Source organism: Orcinus orca, chromosome 11 (assembly GCF_937001465.1).
Source record: "Orcinus orca chromosome 11, mOrcOrc1.1, whole genome shotgun sequence".
Classification (NCBI taxonomy): domain Eukaryota; kingdom Metazoa; phylum Chordata; class Mammalia; order Artiodactyla; family Delphinidae; genus Orcinus; species Orcinus orca.
Genome location: NC_064569.1, coordinates 82,728,897 through 82,742,306, shown reverse-complemented (window position 1 = coordinate 82,742,306; position 13,410 = coordinate 82,728,897). Strand labels below are relative to the sequence as shown.

Here is a 13,410-nt window from a genome sequence, read left to right as displayed (position 1 = left end):
ACATCTTTAAGTGTGAAAGAGAAGTAAACATTTATCTTGCTTACACCATCGTTATTTTGGTTCCTGTCGTTCTCAGCCAAATGCAATATTAATTGATAAAATGGGTAAAAAAAACATAATGATAAAGATAACTGCTGTAGGTCTAAATGTAGCTTTAAAATAAAAAGTAGTTCCTGATGTAGCTTCACTCATTTTTCCTCCAAAATGTCTATGAAACACAGAAAAAAGATGAAATTTGCAACATTAAAAACCAAGACTGAGTCAATTTATTTGGGAGAATTTCGTAATAATCCCTTCCTTTGTCTATTCACATAGTCAACAAATATTTTTTAAAATAACTACCATGTACCAGGTTTTAGACCCAGGGAGTATAGTGATGAACGAAAGAGAGAGAAAGTCCCTGCCTTCGTGGGGCTTCTATTCCAGTGGGAGAAGACAGACTACAAACAAGATAAACAAAGAACTATGTCAGATTGTATTTGTATATTAAAAAAACAAAAAACGGGCTTCCCTGGTGGCGCAGTGGTTGAGAGTCCGCCTGCCGATGCAGGGGACACGGGTTCGTGCCCCGGTCCGGGAGGATCCCACATGCCGCGGAGCAGCTGGGCCCGTGAGCCATGGCCGCTGAGCCTGCGCTTCCGGAGCCTGTGCTCCGCAACGGGAGAGGCCACGACAGTGAGAGGCCCGTGTATCGCAAAAAAAAAAACAAACAAAAAACAAGGTAAGGGAGTAGAAGGCGATAGATGGAATGGGCAGGGAAGGTTTTTGGAGGAGATGACATTTGACCTGAATGAAGTGAAGGTCAGAGTCATGGTGATATCTGGAAGAAGAGCATTCAAGGCAGAGGATGCAACACATGCAAAGGCCCTGAGACAGAAACAGGCTTGGCATGTTCCAGGAACAGTGAGAAGATAATGTGGCTGGAGTAGAGTAAATGGAGAAAAGAAGTGGTAGGAAAAGGTGTCTGAGAGCTGGTCAAGGGCCAGAAAATGTAGGATGAATTGCTAGGAAGTCACATTTAACTGGACTAAAAAATGCATCGTGGTGCATTTTGAAAAGGAAATGTCTCCCTAAAAGTAGGTGGGAAGACCTCTTGTCCTCCCCACAACTACTACTACTATGCTGGGTTCAAAGTCATAACATCTCCCATCATCAGAGAATTGGACAGCCAACACTCTGTTGTCTGGGTGTTTTCAACCAAAATGCCTCTCTCTCCGTACAATCAGAGGCCATCATCTCCGGAGAACATATCATCTCACTTAATCCTCTGGCAGGATGCTAATGGGGGTAGAGTACACTGGCAGCGCACAGTGAATCTTGGGAGGGGTTGTAAAGTAAAGCACTATAGTTTGTGTGGAGATGGAAGAACCCCAGATGTAGTGGATGCTATAACTTTTATGGTGCTGTTTCATGGTGAGAGTTTGAGCTCCAGGCGGTGACAGTAGGAGAAAATACTGTCTCTGTCCAAGACAGTCATAATATTATAGTGCAAACATAGTAAATTTCACACAGTTGGGACATAATTCCAAACCATGTAGTTGTTTAAATAATTAAATTACTTGGATTTAGCTTATATTTCCTTCTTTATTTCCTTTCAAAAGTGTTATACACATAACGTCAGTTTACAAAAAAATAGTCTGATATAGCTTTCTTCACATACTAGGCTGGGCTAAATGCATTCTGTTTACCAAGGGTCAACTGCTAAATTATAAAGATGTATGAAGATGAACAAGGATGGCTTGAAATACACCTATGCCAGGGCTTATTTGGCCAGAGGGCCTCTTAGAAGAAAAACCTGAGGATCACATTGCTTTACAGGCATGACTCGTGTTGTTAGTAATATTTCAAGGCAAGCCACTTAAAATACTGAGTGCTACTACCGGAAATGATCTTGTCTTCCATATGCTTTCAGGTATCTTCATTTAGGTGTACATCTTTGTGCCTACATTTAACATGTGTCTACATTTGTACTCTACAAAGGTATAGCATTGTGATTAAGAGAACAAATTCTGTAACAGACCTGGATTAAAAATCTTAATCTCTACCATTTCCTTGGGAAAGTGTTTTGGCCAGCTTCCTTTTTTGAAAAATGGAGATGATTTCTATATCAAGGGTAATAGTAAGAATTACACTAGTTAATGTACAAGGTGCCAAGCATGTTATATGTCACATGGTAAGGCTTATTAAATAGTAGGCTTATTAAATATTTCTGGTATTATAACAACTATCATTTGTAGGAGAGACTGTTGGGAATCAAAATTGTTTGTTGAATGAAAGCGCAGGCAACCAGTAGCACAGACTTGTTCCTCTCCTTTATAACTGCTTACATGCCTAAGGACCGGGTCCTCAGCTCACTGCACACTGTCACCCGAATCGCCCATCAATTTATCACGTAAGGCAATCGAAAAATTCCAGGTGTATCTTCCCGTAAGGACCCGGTCTATTGAACTGGAAAGCTAAAAGTAAAGGCGTGTTAGCAAACGGTATTTGTAGGGGTGGGATAGCAGGATGGGAGGGAGATGCAAGAGGGAGGAGATATGGGGATATATGTATAAGTATAGCTGATTCACTTTGTTATAAAGCAGAAAGTAACACACCATAGTAAAGCAATTATACTCCAATGAAGATGTTAAAAAAAATAAAGGCGTGACAATTGCCCTTCGACCCACCTCTCCCATAGGTCGCCTGCTCATTTAAATAGTGCGTTCCCTCGGGTGCCACTTGATAAAATTGTCTGGGCGCTCCTTGAGGATTCGCCAGAGGCGGCTGGAAGCTCCAAGTTCACCTGCCCAGGTGTCCGCGGCCCTCGGGGAGCCACCCTGGCCTGGCACCTGGGGGTCGGGTCCCCGAAGTCCCATTTCGGGGGGCTCTGCTGGCTGCGGTGGGCGCAGGGGCTGCTGCCAGAGCGTACCCTCCTTTCCCTTTCGCGAGACGCTGGGTGCCGGCGGGGACCGACACCTGCCTGACGCCTCTAATCCCCTTAGGGCGCCACGCCCGCTGCGCGCGGCTCGGGAATAAGTGAGCGCAGGGCGCGCAGGTGAAGTTCCGGCTCCGGCTGCGAGCCGCGGAGCCTCCAGTTTACGCGCAGGGCCCCGGCAACCGCGCGGCCATGGTCTCGCCGCGGGGCATCGGCACCTTCGTGGTGTGGGACTACTTAGTGTTCGCCGGGATGCTGCTCATCTCGGCCGCCATCGGCATCTACTACGCCTTCGCGGGGGGCGGCCAGCAGACCTCCAAAGACTTCTTGATGGGCGGCCGCAGTATGACCGCCGTGCCCGTGGCGATGTCCCTCACCGCCAGCTTCATGTCGGCTGTCACGGTCCTGGGCACCCCCTCCGAAGTCTACCGTTTTGGGGCCATATTCAGCATCTTTGCCATCACCTACTTCTTTGTGGTGGTCCTCAGCGCGGAGGTCTTCCTCCCGGTATTCTACAAACTGGGAATTACCAGCACCAACGAGGTACAGGGTGAGGGAGGGCCCGGGGAGAGGTGATGGGGTGAGGGGAGTACTTTTCAGCTCCTGGAGGGATTTTCCTGGGGGCAGGCTCACCACCACATCCAAGTCTCTCTCCGTTCATATCCATCACCTCTTCTGCCCGCCCCTTTTAGGGAGAGGTGTCCTGTAAAGGCGAAAAATAATCTCGGGACTTAACATTCATGAGCTCAGGGGAAGAGAGAGGCTCCCAGAGTAAACGGAGTTATTTGGACTAGTGCTCAGTAAGGCCATTTCTGCTTTAACATCTTTGATTCCAAGTCAAGGGGAAAGATTTTTCAACTTGTTATCTTGGGGAAGGGTAAGTCTCAGCTCCTCCTCCTTGAAAGGAATCCCCTCATTCCGGGTCCTCGGTCCGCTCACTTTTCCAGGAAGTACGGGTACTCTCCCCTCCATCCCTCTCGCAAACATGGCTTCCACGGAGAGTCAGGCACTCACATGGTTAAGGTTCTGAATCTCGTGTTTGAGACCAGATTCTATGCTTACTAGCTGGGTAACCTTGGCTGACTTAATTAACCTCTTGTGCCTCTTTCTAAGTCTCAAAATGGGAATAATTATACCACCTACCTCATCTGGTTGTTGGGGAGATTAAATGAGATGATGCAAGGGCAGCATTTAGAATAGTGTCTGGCACAGGGTAAGTGCTGAGTAAATGTTGACCGTAAGTATTGGGGTGATGGTGGTAGAGATTGTTCCCTTGGGATCACTAGGAAAATTTGGCTGCAGAGTTCTTAAGCATCTCCGCCTTCTCTCTCTGTGGAGAGATGATTAAGGGAAACCATCTTTCTAATTGCACAGGTCCCCTGGTTATAAATTTTCTCAAATCGTCTGCCAGAAAGGGCTTTGCAAAGATAGTGTGAATGTTTGGTTTAGTTTAAAGAGCTGTTGAATGGGAGTGTCAGGGGAGGATAAAAGTTTAGGGGAGTGGTCGGGCCCAGTTCCATGAGTTCCATGCACAAACCTGCAGAAGTGGTGTCTCTAACAGACCATTATCCAAGGACCCCGAGCCTCATTCTCAGCAGCCACCTTGTCCTCGAGTTCATGTAGTGTTTGCCCCAACCCAGAGCCACTGGATGGTGGTTTCTTAGTGAGGCTGGTTCAACTGGTGCTGGGGATGGGCCCCAATGGCACAACAAGTGTTGGTGACACACTGCCTGGGCTCTAGTGAACTCATTGCAGGGTGAGGTGCCCCTGGTGCAGCACTGCCTTCTTTGCACTCTGGTCATGGTGTTTGAGAGCGTTTAGTCATCGCCCCAGAAGTGAGCAGGGTAGAGTTTCTTTGTTTTGCTCAAAAGTGACAAACTGATTACCCCAGACAAACTCAGTTTTAGGTCTTTTTTGTTGCTGTTGACCCTTATAACGTTTTGAAAAAAAATTAATTTAGCATTTAATGCTGAGAAGTCAAAGAAAATTCCAGATTCTGACTTCTTCTGGAACTTAAAAGACTAGTGACACTGGGCCCACATTCCCTGTGGCAACAGGAACCCCACTTTACAGCCGTTTCTCTCATTCCCTATTAATTTCTATATTGAGATCTCTTCATTGTATCTGCATGGTTACTTTCTTATGGTAGAGAAATCTATCTGCATTTAGGTCTTTATCAAAAATGCAAAAGGGGGCTTCCCTGGTGGCACAGTGGTAGAGAGTCCGCCTGCCGATGCTGGGGACAGGGGTTTGTGCCCCGGTCCGGGAAGATCCCACATACCGTGGAGCAGCTGGGCCCGTGAGCCATGGCCGCTGAGCCTGCGCGTCCGGAGCCTGCGCTCCGCAACGGGAGAGGCCACAACAGTGAGAGGCCTGCATACCGCAAAAACAAAACAAAACAAAACAAAAATGCAAAAGGGAAAATGGAAAGGACTGAAGGGAGTTCTTGCTTTGAGGGAGATGTCAGAGGACATATTTCTTAATGGATATGAGGAATATTTCAACCTGGTAATATATGAACGCCTGGCTGATCCAGTTGGTGTATTTTACCTGATGAGATCTGTAGGCATTTCGAGTCCGTGAGCTCTGATCTGTAGTTAACCAACTCCAAAACCCAGAAAGGGTTTGAAGAACCTGGCAAGAGGACTTCAGTCCCCATAGGTGAATGCTCCTCTCATAATCACTGACCTGTGCCTCTTCGGGTGAGCAAACGTTAACTCAACCAGAAGCAGATTTCCCACACATTTGCAGCAGTGGAGGCTAAGTTAGCAGAGTTCCAGCTAAAAATGGCAAAAAGCAAACGTTTACTGAATGCTTAATACAGGCTGGGCACTGGGTTGCCTGTTTGACATACATTATCTGACTCAATGCTCAAAATAATTCTTATACTGTGAGAGCCCCATTTTGCAGACAGAGATTCCGAGTAAGTTAAGCTACACAAGAGAGCCTGAAGCAAAGTGGACACATGCCTAGAGGCTGTGCAGTGGTGCATACTGGCTGCTTCTGAAGGCTCCGGTGAGTGTTATAACCCTGCGTGGAGTTTAGAATGGTGCAGGCAAAATGGGCTGTGGACACACTGGGGGTGTCCACGCCTAGTGGATGCCAGGCCACCGGGGACAGGGAAGTTAGGTAGCATGCTATGTCCCTGGCAGTTGGTCATGGAAAACACTTTCTTGTGGCATATTTTGTTTGTTTTATGCTGAGAGGTGGAATCAACTATACAGAATAAGAAGTCCAGCATTGAGATACCCTGGCATTCTTGTGCAAGTATGAAATCTTTCCCTAGTTCCAGATTGTTAGCTACAATTGGCTGTTCAGAAGCATTTGTGATATCTATTTATCACTGCCTTCAAGGTGTAGTCCTGGTAGGTGTATAGCAACTTCCAGATTCACAGAGAAGAAATATGCAGGAGCCCAACTGCATTCACCATCTCTTCAGGATGTTTCTGGATCCAGCAAAATCAATGTGTTTGAACTACGTTGCCCAAACTCTCTCTCTCTCTCTCTCTCTTTTAAAAAAAATCAGTAGAAATCTTAGTGTCCCTAAGTTATTCAAAGTCCTGAGGACTATGAGAGATCTCAACTGACTATAGGTGTGACTGAACCAAACTTGGGTCCGCTCGTCCATGCGCAGTAAAGCCAATCTACTGACACCAGGTTGCGGTGGAGGAAAGTGCAGCTTTTATTATTAGTCTGGGGCAGCTAATGATAAAAAAATCCTCAACTCCCCAGTGGGTTTTAGGGAAGCATTTTTAAAGGCAAGGTGAGGGAGGGGAGTCACAGTATGTGACCACCTTGTGCGCGATTCTCTGATAGATTGGTGGGGAGGTGATAGGGCAGTGTCACAGGGGTTAACATTTTCAATCCTCAGGCTCCAGTAGGTCTGGGGCTACATGCTCATGGTCATCAATTAATTAACTTCTTCCATCTGATGGAGGTTTTAGCATCTGTAAAACAACTCAGGAAATGTGCATCAGATACTGTTATCTTGGTACTTTGGGGAGGACCTAAGATTCTGTGACTGCCATATTGCTGATTTACTGTTTGAATTGTTACTAGTTCTCCTGGCCCATCTGCTCCTTTGTCACTACATGCTCACACCCTTTCAATCATTAATTCTTGAGCCAGGCTTTTGTGACTCAGGGGAGGCCTGGAAGACTACAGCTGTTCTATAAACAAGAGGCAGGCAGAGGACATGGGGGCAGGGGTCTGTCCCAGGAAGGTACCATAGGGTCCTGCTTGGTAACATAGACACCTACTGTTATTCTGTGCTTTTGTCTAGAAATCCTAGAGCTATTCTCTGAGCCTACTGATCAGTGACTTGATCTTTAGGTATTTCTTTAGCAGCCCAGTATCTGAGATGGACAAGACTGTCCCCTGCCATTCGGTAAACAAAGGATGTTGTGGCCACCAAGCCATCAGCCACTGCAGCCACCCCCCATGGTGCACCCTGAGGGGAATCCAGGATGGAGAAAAATAGGATACTGGCCCTAGATAGATAAGATGTATATGAAAGGAAGGCTTTCAGTAAGCTCAGACTCTTGCATTTTCCCATACACAGAAAAGCACTAAAATCATTAACTTCGTCAGTTCTTTGTGATTAGCAGTAATCTTTTGATGTTCAACTACATGTTTTGTTTTGTTTTGTTTCCCAGCAAATACTCCTATGTATCCTGGCTCCTCCCTTACCTCTTTGGAACAGACCCTCAGAGCTGTCTGAGAGGCTGCCACCCTGGGCTATAGTCCTCAGTATGGCCTCAGAATAAAACATAATTCTCAACTTTTAGGTTGTGCACTTTTTTCATTCAACACTGAGATAGTGATAGAATTCTTGGTTCTGTCTTGAGTTAGTATTGTGTATATATATATATTTTTTTTTTGTTGTTGTTGTTCAACTTGCTACATTCTTACCTCCATCACATTTTCCTCTTCAGTTTTCTTTAGTCTCCAGCAGCATGAATACACGTACCTAGAAAAGGCAAAGACTTCTCTGTCAATTCATGGACATTTATTTTTAATAGAGTTTTACTAAAACAACTCAGAAGAAATAACACAGCTCTGTTCCCATGCTTCAAGACACTTCTTGGGTTTTCTAAAAAGTCTTCCAAAATATACTTGGATGATTTCGACTTATGTAAATCACTGAGATTTAAATTCTTAGGCCTATGGATTTGGTTACCAGCTTCTTAATGTCCTAACTCTTAAGTGAACAGTTTACAACATTTCCCCATCCATTTACATCGTTTGATAGTCTCCAAAATCCTGCAGAGTAAGTGGGGAAAGAATGATTACTATGATCCACATTTTCAAAAGGAAGAACTTGAGATTTAGAGTGTCCCAAGCTCGTGGAGTCAAGAGTAAGGCTGGAACAAGGGCTGGAACTCTTGCCCCAGAGCACTCACTGCACTGCATTGTATATTCATTACTCATCAGTTATTTTAGGACGTCGTATTATGTGTCAGTGCCACTCACTCACTCTGGATGGATCTTAGACACATGGGCAGTTTTCTTGTTATTTTGAATAACAGAATGGTTAGGTGCACAGAGTTTGGCATCAAATGATCCTAGATTTGCATTGTGTCTCCAGCAATTATTAGGTTGCAGCCTTGGTATTCTCTCTGTGCCCCAGTGTGCTGGTTTCCAACATGCACTTATGCATAGTAACTGCCTCATGGAGTTGTTGGGAGGACAGGGCATGCAGCAAATACTCTATAAATGTTAGCTGTGATTATGAAGCAAAAATATCTGGTGTCTTTTCCTCCGATATTTACCTAATGTCAGTTTTTCCTCCCTCATTTTTTCTGCTATATGAAAAGACTACTGTCAGCCTTAGAATTCTCTCTATATGTAGTAATAATATTCAACTTAAAGAATGTCTTGGACCCCGGCTTCCTTCCAGCTCTAAAATCCTAGGATTCTAACTCTGTAATACATTATGATCTATAATATTGGAGATAAGCACACCACTGACATACCTCAGAGATATTACAGGTTCAGTTCCAGACCACCACAATAAAGGGAATATTGCAATAAAGCGAGTTGCATGAATTTTTTGCTTTTCCAGTGCATATAAAAGTTATGTTTACACTATGCTGTAGTCTGTTAAGTGTACAATAGCTCTATGTTTAAAAAACAATGTACATACCATAATTTAAAAGTATCTTATTGCTAAAAAATGCTAACCATCATCTGAGCCTTCAGCAAGTCATAATCTTTTTGTAATAGTAACATCAAAAATCACTGATCAGAGATCACCATAACAAGTATAATGATAATGAAAAGTTTGAAATATTGCAAGAATTACCAAAATGTGACACAGAAACATGAAGTGAGCAAATGCTGTTGGGAAAATGGAACCGATAGAATTGCTTCACACAAGGTTGCCAGAAACCTTCAATTTGTAAAAAAATGCAGTACCTGTGAAGAACAAAAAAGCAAAGTGCAATAAAATGAGGTAGGCTTGTGTATTATAAGATACCGCAGATGTCACGCTTGGCTCTGAACAGAAACTTACTTAGGCTGATTTAAGTTAAAATTTTTTATTGTAAGGATATGGGAGTAGCTCATAGCATAGGTGGAAAAGCTGAGCAAACAGACTTTGAAAAGGACAGAAGGGAGGGCAGCCTCTTCAGGCCACCCTGTCAGGATCAGTCTGCTTCTGCTCCAATCATTTTCTGTCTTTCTATCTTGCCTCTAAGATTCAAATACCCATTGAGAAGAGAAGCTGATGGCTGAACATGGGTCCTGTGACTATCTTTTGGCCTAGGCTGGGCACCTTGATTGTCAATTCCACAGTTGCCTGAAGTGGGAAAGGGTTGATTCCCTAAGTGTATCAAAGGAAATGTATTGGGTAGATACCAAGAGAAAGGGGAGGACAACACTTTGCTCCTTCTAAAAATGCAGAATATAATTCCATTGGTATGACATTCTGCAAAAGGCAAAACTCGTAGGGATGGAGAACAGGTCAGTGATTGCCAAGGTTTAGGGGTGAGAGGAGGGTTTGACTACAAAGGAGCGAGAAAGGAGAAACTTTTGATGGAGTTTCCTGTGGGTGATGGAGCTGTTCTGTGTTAAAACCCATTGAACAGTACGCTAAAGCAAGGGTCAGTTTTTCTCTGTGTAATTTAAAATAACAGTGAAATAGGAGTGCAGAATACGAATTAGTTATGAAGTTGCTTTAAATTTCTGACTCCTTTACTTCTTAAGCTGCTGGTTTTTAAAAAGTGTCCAGAAGTTTTACATATTAACCATTTTTCCTTTTTTGGAAACAGTATTTAGGACTTCGATTTAACAAATATGTTCGTCTCTGTGGAACAATCCTCTTCATTGTTCAAACGGTAAGTAACCCTCAGTTCATTTATTTTCTCTTTTTTTCATGTACAATGTTTTTGAACAAGGGATCTGGGTCAAGCTTATTTGGTAAATACATGAAAGATAAAAAAGGGATGTTGAAAATAGGAGGAAACAAAAAAGGAAAAACACTTGTCACTACATAACATTAATCCTTAAGATCATTGAACGGCGTTTCAGCAAATGCATTACTTCCTGGGAAAACAGAATGATTTAAGTAAACATGGAATGTGATATTGATCAAGCAACACTTATGTTACTTTAGGAAAGTATGGTTTTCCCTCTTACACCTCCCTCTGTCCCCACCAAAGTGACAGTAAGGGCATTACTAAGATGACAAAGATATTTGAAGGAACTGTAGTAGCTGATAGTAGGAATTGTAATAAAGGGAAAACAAGTTGTACGTTTCATAGTATTTTGCAACATGTTAAGCCATAAACTTAATAGGAAAAATTAACTGACATAGGAAGACATTAGGTAATAATTTTCTTTGTTTGAAAGCATACTTTAAAAAATGAATCAGTGCTCTCTTTTAAAAATCGAACTGTAAAACCCAACTGATGTACTCATTGATATAAAACAACAAAATCATGCACTCTGGAGGAGTTTTTAAAGCCAACTACACAATCCAGTACTTCAAGAATATGCGAGTGTAGATTTACTGCTTGGCACAAATGGAAAGCAAAGATTTGCCAAGCAATCAGTGACAGAGAACGCTTCCCACCCTTCATCCAGGCTGCTGGAGGCTTATCACTACCATTGTCACATCATTTAGACCTATCTTCCTCTTGACGGCTAAGTGCTTTAAGAATGAGTTTGATAACGGAGGTCCAGGAAGGAGTTTTCATTCTCATCCGTTTTTATAATTCCATTTCTCCATTCAAAAGCTACCCAAACATTTGCTACAGCAGGACAGAGTGCCTTTGCAATTATTTAACTTGACTCCATTTTACATCTTTGTAAATTATGTAACTTAAATTGTATCTGTCCTTAACGCTTGCAGTATAAAAGGAAAGAGCCCTCTGGGGTCTGGTAGAGATTCTGACACAGAGCTGAGGCTGGTAGCTCGCATTCGACAGCGGAGTTCAGACACTCTTTGGATCATCGTTAGAAGTGCCAACAGAAATGAAAAAGTGGAGACAAATGTTAGGAAGGTGGCCTGTGGTCACATTTTCAAATCTTTAACTTGGACAGAATAATGACTGTGAAAAGCTAGTTCATTCTTGCAAAAAAGAGGGGAGCTTTAGAATCTGCTATTTGAAAGACTTACTTCCATAGATCACTCATGCAATTTAATCATTCAACTACTATATAACATTTTTTTCATATGTTTTATACAGTAATCATAGAATTAGCTTCTATGTATTTGAAAGATCAAATGCAATGAAAATGGTATTGTGAGAAAAAAGAACATATTTATCTTACTGTTGTACCCCAGATTAATAAATATTTGTTAAGTGTACAAATGAAAAATAATAAATAATATTTAAAAGGTAGAATAGAATTTTTGTTGGCTTTCAGGAAATTTTAGGGCAAATTTACACTTTTGTTTAATTAGTGGTCATGCAAACTTTTACAAAAAAGGTTCCACAATTTTCACTGTTTTCCCAATTAATTATACAGTGATTAACAACAGCTTGAAAGCATATGAATGAGGAAGCAGCCCCTTTTAAATTTGTATTCTTTCTCTCTTTCTAATTGTTCTAGATCTAGGAAAATTGATTTCAAACTTGAATTGATGTATCAGTGACTATCCGCACTAAGTACAACATGAAAAGTCCATATTTTTACACAAAATTGGTCATAAAAGATTTTTGTGACCTATGACCACACCACAAATGGAAGAGGAGAGTCAACTTCACTTAAATAACATTTTTCAAGTTACAAGCAAATTTTATTAAGTATATTGAAACTGTAGTTTTAATTCATAACTAAATTTATAGAAAAATATCAATATTTCATTTTGTAATTCATATCGTTTATTTGGTTTTCTTTTTCCCCCTAGATTTTGTATACTGGAATTGTTATCTATGCCCCTGCCCTGGCTTTGAATCAAGGTACATTTCAGAGTTACCAATATGTCACTCTCATTTGGGGGTTCACTTTTAACAGACCTTATTCTATCTTTGGGGAGATGGGGAGGTGCAGGAATGCTTCCAGTAACCTGCGTCAGCTTGAGGCGGGCCAGGTGGGTTCAGTGTCTACACTAGCAGCTTCTTTGGGTTCCTGGATCATAGCTTCAAAAGATCTGTAGACTTCACTGGGCAGTGTTTCTCTGGGATGTGCCAACCAGCCATTCCCCATCCCTTCAGAATGAACGCCCCCTGTGGTCAAAATCATGAAAGACTGCACTTCCTCCCTTTGTGGCTATAACTTGGAGCCCATCTCCAAGAGGCTTCTGTGTTATTCAGCTCAGACTCGGTCCCGTTGTAAAATCTGGCAGGGAGAGAAACTTTCCTTCTCCCCATTTCTAATGTGGTCCAAAATACAAGAAACAGAGATCTGTGTGATTTGAAATATCAGATTGCTCCTAGTGACCAAAGGACAGATGGCTATAGTATCCCTATAAACCAATGTGTGATGATTGTAGTGATCAGCAGATTACTGTACTCTCTAGATTTGGGCAGATAATAGCTGTGAAACTGAGATTGTTTATTGTGGCAAATGTGTGTGTTAGTCATACCTTTAGAAGGCTTCAGGGGAACTCCATGTTCCCTGAATTCTTATCAATCAGAAGTGAATTTATCTCTAAAACTTCCTTGTAAAATGGACAAGTGGACTCTGTGATGGGAAGAATGTGGTACAGTTCCTCAAGTTAATATAAAATGGACAAACAACCCCAAAGAAAACAAGAAAAAAAAAGAAAGAAAATGGAAAACCCCAGCTAACTCCACATTCTAATTTCCTGATTTCATAATACATAGATAATAAACCACAACAGTATTGTTACAAAGAAGAACTCCATTATATAATGTGCTATTGAATTCTGAATGTCAGGCTTGTTCCATGTCAATATTACCAACATCATGGTTGGATCACTTCATATGTAAAGAGCTGAACTGTAAACTTCATAAGTTACCTATTGGCTTTAAGTGTAACTAAAGATGTTGGCTTTCGAGTTTTAAAGTGCAGTTCTGGGCATG

General features: G+C 42.3%; 1 protein-coding gene across 2 annotated transcripts in view; it reads left to right on the top strand.

Annotated features, from left to right (window-relative positions):
• Positions 1 to 2,640: 2,640 nt before the first annotated feature.
• The window catches only part of SLC5A8 (solute carrier family 5 member 8), a 66,234-nt gene continuing 55,464 nt past the window's right edge, over positions 2,641 to 13,410 (top strand). Inside the window, exons 1-3 of one of the 2 annotated variants that reach the window (XM_049694723.1) lie at positions 2,641 to 3,460; positions 10,189 to 10,254; positions 12,273 to 12,324. In XM_049694723.1, the coding sequence (XP_049550680.1) occupies positions 3,110 to 3,460; positions 10,189 to 10,254; positions 12,273 to 12,324 (469 nt within the window). In that variant the 5' untranslated portion in view covers positions 2,641 to 3,109. The remainder of the gene's footprint in view (positions 3,461 to 10,188; positions 10,255 to 12,272; positions 12,325 to 13,410) is intronic. The other variant, XM_004269478.3, reaches the window with a different exon arrangement.